This window comes from Bidens hawaiensis, unplaced genomic scaffold (genome assembly GCF_021521415.1).
Source record: "Bidens hawaiensis isolate Kalapana, Puna unplaced genomic scaffold, B.hawaiensis_p1.1 tig00035823_1, whole genome shotgun sequence".
Taxonomy (NCBI): domain Eukaryota; kingdom Viridiplantae; phylum Streptophyta; class Magnoliopsida; order Asterales; family Asteraceae; genus Bidens; species Bidens hawaiensis.
Genome location: NW_027496213.1, coordinates 3906 through 9209, shown reverse-complemented (window position 1 = coordinate 9209; position 5304 = coordinate 3906). Strand labels below are relative to the sequence as shown.

General features: G+C 36.4%; 1 protein-coding gene across 1 annotated transcript; it reads right to left on the bottom strand.

Moving 5' to 3' along the window:
- Positions 1 to 656: 656 nt before the first annotated feature.
- LOC143587660 (karrikin insensitive 2 receptor CA) lies at positions 657 to 2829 on the bottom strand. The gene is made up of 2 exons (XM_077068893.1): positions 2197 to 2829; positions 657 to 1113 (listed from the first exon to the last, which is right to left on the bottom strand). The coding sequence occupies exons 1-2, from the start codon at positions 2562 to 2564 to the stop codon at positions 669 to 671; spliced, it is 813 nt and encodes a 270-aa protein (XP_076925008.1). The 5' UTR covers positions 2565 to 2829; the 3' UTR covers positions 657 to 668.
- Between the last annotated feature and the right edge of the window lie 2475 nt (positions 2830 to 5304).

Here is a 5304-nt window from a genome sequence, read left to right as displayed (position 1 = left end):
GGGACGTTAAAGACAAGCCCGGTTTTGCTTTTTTTGGTTAATGATACGTAAATACTGGTTAATGAATTGATATGGGGATAATTAACATGTCTACTTCAAGTTGCATTCATCAAAGTCTATTTCATGGGCTCTAATGCTAGTTGATGCATTTAATGGTAATAAATGGTTCACATGGTTGGTTGAAATAATATCTAGTTAGATAAGACTATGTGTTGCGGGGCTTCATTGGTCCCGAATTCATCGTCTAATTATACGTTAGATCATCCTGATTAGGCTTTGGATAAATTCATACTCGCTCACTTGACCTGTTGTGGATAAAGCCCTTGCTCACGAGCCTTTTAAATAACCAAACATTCCCCTCCAACCTCCCTTAGCGGCTGGGAGTGGGATGAAGCCCCTGATTGCTAGAAGTTGGTATAATGTACGCGAGTGATGTAGCTGACCCCCCCCCCCCCCCCCCAAAAAAAAAAAAAAAAAAAACGACAACGAAGCCTTATAACACATAGTCTAAGTAAGAACAAGACATATACACATTATAAGTGGTACCAAAACAAAGAAAAACATGTCATACACACAAATTCCTAATTAACAATAAAGTTTTATCAACAACTTGTACTTAATCAAACAAACAAAATAAACCAAAAAAATAACCTAAACATAAATTATAACTACACAGCGATGTCACATCGGATGTGCCTTAGAAGCACCGGAACAACCACATCCGGTGAACTCAACTGCGGGAGGTGACCGTCCGTCGACATCACCTCCACAATGGACTCACCACCAAGGTTCTGGTGAAGGTACTCGGCTACCACCACTGGAACCGCCAAATCTTTCATGCTCTGAACAATATGACACGGGACAACCACATGGCATAACAAATGTCTCATATCACTTTGAAAAATAGTTTGTGCTACGCTCAAGGCTATGTCCGGTCTCATATTGAAAAGCGTCCGGCTAAACTCTTGAACCGATACCGAGTCCATGTCCCCGCCAACCGCCAGTGGAGCGAACCCCGAACACCATGCCTTGTAGTTCGATTGCATTGCGTCAAATAGTTGGTTCAAATCGTCTTCCTCAAAACCACCAAAGTAATCCACAGTGTTCAAATACCTAATTAAATATTATACATAAAATACCAACCTTAGTCCCTTTAAAAACTTATATTTTAATTAATCTCACTGCACCAACCCCTAATGATATCACTTTCCAAATTAAGCAAGTCAATTAATATATCTTAACCAACAATTAACAAATAATTAAACCTTAACATAGAAACAATTTTCCACGTAATCATCATTTTAAATTAACGTTTTCAAACATAGTCAACCAAACAACATCATGTTTGATGTGTTAACCTGTTAGGCTGAGGGGTGTGGGGCTTCAACGGGGGCGCTAGAGCCCCTCCGCTCGCGCCCCCAGGCGCTAACACCACACCACCGGGGCGCTAACGGGGCGCTAGCGCGAAAAAACATGCAGGCGTGAGCCTGTTAGCGGGAGAAGAGAGAGATAAAGTTGCATAGGAAGTCGGAAAAGAGCCGTTGATGGTTTTGATTAAATTAAAAAAAAATATTTTCTTAAACTATAAATATATATCTTTATAAAATATACTTCATTTCACAATTATACACATTTCCTCCTAAAATCCTTTCAAAACTAACACAAAAAAATGTCGTGGTACTCGTCTGATTCCGACATTCCGCCACAACCGTCCACAATCAGTGATCAACAAATACTTCATAACATAGCAAATATCAAGAGCCGTGAGATACACGGGAATTTTCGACATGAGTTGGTTGAACATTTGTGGGCGAGGCGACCCGATGATCTTGTATTAGATTAGTGTTATTATTAAGTATTATTGTTTGTTTAATTTTTAGTATGTTTTTTTTTTGTAATTTGAATTTTAGATATTAATGTGTTTTTTTAATAATACGTTGTTTGAATATATTTATAAAAAAATAAAAAAAAATTCGCTGGAGCCCCTGTTGGAGCCCCTCCACACCAGGGGCCAGGGCTCCAACGGGGGCTCCAACAACCCCCTTATCCAGTTTCTCCCTATACCACACGTCATAATATTATTGGTTGGAGCCCCCACTAAAGCCCCCATTAGAGCCCCACACCCCTCAGCCTTAGGCATAGAGTAAAAAAAATTTAGTTTGTTACAAAAAAATAAAAACATCATGTTTGACTAACCTCGGAGAAGCCGAAATCATTACGATTTTCGAGAACAAATCCGGACGACTGATGGAGGCGACAGCACCAATCATGGCCGACACCGAATGACCGACATAAATACATGACGTAATCCTAAGCTCCTCAAGAATACCAATTACGTCATACGCATACCCCTCAAGAGTAGCGTACCTTTCGAAATCAAAGTACTCTGGATTAGTCGTACCCGCCCCCATATTATCGTACAACACAACCTGGTATTCATCAACTAGGTGAGGCACCAGATGCTTCCACACCGACTGGTCCGTACCAAACCCATGTGCCAAGACTATCGTACGGTCACCGGAACCTAAGACCTTGACATTGTGAGCCTGTTCGACAACCCCCATGATGATGGATTTAGATGTGAAAGAGGTTTGGTTTTGTGAGTTGGGTATCGGTCACAGCTCACAACATGGGTTCCGTTTTGATTTTTATATTATTTAATAAGAATCTTGGAGGTTTGATTGGGAGTATGTGAAGGATAGAGGTTAACGTGGGGTGTTTGATCGGACGGTTGATATTGATTTAGGGACGATGGGAACTGGACTGTTAACCACCAGGCAGGGATTGGGACAAGTGGGTGGATTCAAGTGTTTGTGTCCATGGGTGTATTATCTTTTATTTAATGTGCATTTATTATTTTTAGATATTTTTATTTGTTATTCAACAAACTAAATGTTGTATTTTTTCATCAAGTATAAATTTACAACTACTTTAAAATTGACGTGCTAGAAACTTCAATTTCAGTGAGTTTGTGCTTAGCTGATATTTGATGGTAATTGAATATTTGAGTCGTTGACTGCAAAGTTTTAAGTTAAAATATAATCTCAATCAGGTTTTATTGTTATGGTCTTTCGGGCAACAACTTTTCTTTGAAATAGGAGATGATGAGTTTGAGCTACCAAATATTGTCTTGAATCTTGAACCTATGAGATTATATTTTACCAATAGGTTACCTCGGATAGCCAGTCTTTATTCATTGATGGTTAATAAAAAAAGAAAAGAGACTTCAATTTTATCACTCTTCTAAATGATATGTATAATTTTTTGAATTTTATAATTAATCACCTGTTATTTTTGTAGAGTTTGGATAAAATACAAATGAAATTAACATGCTAATTGTGAAAATCAAATAGAGTACTGATCATATATACAAGTAGAGTAATTATTTATTACATCATAGAGTAATTAAATTATATAATTACTCTACATGTATACATAAGTATTCTACTTGATTCGCACAATTAACACGTTAATTTTCTCCTACATTTGTAATATTCACTATGCGTAATATTTATACGTTATTTTGGTATAGATGAGATATATGGCCTACGTATGTTCATACGTCAAGTAACCTTTGATGTGTGTCTAATAATGCTTTTTTATTTGTTTTTGTTTTCAAATGTAAATGGTATTTTTATTTTTAGCAACCTTTTTTTTGCTAGAATTTATTGGTATTCGATCCAAATCCATTAAAATGATTTTTTTTTAAATTTGGATAACACTTCAAGTGTAAGTTTAGTTGTGTACAATTTGACTTCCAAGAAACTAGCATTTCCTTTATGGGTTGGCTTCTTTTGGTAAGGTGTGGTAAAAATGAGGTACCTAGAAATTTACTTTCAGTGAAGAATCCCTAGATGTGATGACCGTGGTCCGTGGGCCAATTACTGATCATCATCAGGTTTTTCTAACCAGAAAAAAAACATTTTATATTCACAATACAAAAAAAAAATTACATAATGCAACATTTATTTTATAAAAACTGTCACTATACCTAATGCAAGTTATGCAACGTTACATAATGCAATATAGGTAGAGGTGCACAAAAAACCCGAACTCGGAACCGGACCCGAAATAAGAACCCGGAACCGGTTTTTTTAATACCCGACCCTACCCGTAGGGTACGGATATGGTATGCATTTTGGCACTAAAACCCAACCCGAACCCGATTTGTACCGGTAATACACGAAAACCCGAACCGGTTCCATACTCAGAACCGGGTTTTTCCAATACCTAAAATCGGGTATTTCAAATACCCAATGTATACCCGAAATATACCTTAAAAATACCCCTAAAAAGTGCAAACTTTTAAAAAAAAATTCAATATATACCCGAAAAGAACCTGGAAAAAAACCCGAAAAAACCCGTAAATAAGGTTTTTTCAATATACGATAAAAGGGTATTCAAATACCCGGTTTTAGACTACACGGTTCTATACCCGACCTGAACCCGATGCATAGGGTATGGTTTTAAAGATAATACCCGACCCGAGTATTACCAATACCTGGTCATACTCGAACCCGGTTCCATACCCGAACCTAGGTATTTAAAAAACCCGATTTGTGCACCTCCAAATATAGGTGACAAAGCCGTTGCATTAGGTCTAACACAACTCTATCTAATGCAACTATTTTTGTAAAATAAAGGTTGTACTAGGTCAAATTTTTTGTAGTGTAATTTTCGTTATCCCGTGATGACTTGCGTTGGTAACTACTCCATGATCCATAGAGACATGAGCGATGAACAATAGGAAAATGTCAGTGTCGGTCATTGCAATATGCAACAGACTAGCCGTCATAACTATGTTGACGATTAAGAAAATAGGAACATCAAGTAAGATTACAAGTAGTATTTATTTTTAGATTTTTTTTATATACATGCTATCTAATTTCCATTGTTGCTTGACATGTTAGGTGTTAAAATGGAGCTAAGAAATGTGATATAGTATTTTTGATATCTAAAATATTCATTTATTTTCATTATTTGTTATAAGACTTTTTCAAAAATTAAAAGTGTAATCATTAACACCTAAATGACTTGTCTTGATTTTTTGTGACTTGGTTTAACCTAAACAACCCGTTAACACATAATAAGGCATATTAACAATGAATCAACGGCCTTATCATAAAAAATGGTCTTTAAACGTCACCGCATGATGTTCTGTTAGTAATCACTGACGGATTAGTCATTTGACGAATAAAAGTAATTGTGGTAAATGATCACATATCGTTAGAAAATACGAAGATGGGATTCCATATGAGATTTTTGTAGGGCTTTTCGGTCTTTTCATAGATTTAAAATTAAAAA

What these genes read in the sequence shown, in the direction of transcription:
- LOC143587660 (XM_077068893.1), bottom strand. Translation starts at nt 2,564, where the DNA reads ATGGGGGTTGTCGAACAGGCTCACAATGTCAAGGTCTTAGGTTCCGGT. An exon ending in ATGATTTCGGCTTCTCCGAG is followed by an intron (nt 1,114 to 2,196) that starts GTTAGTCAAACA and finishes ATATTTAATTAG; the next exon opens with GTATTTGAACACTGTGGATT.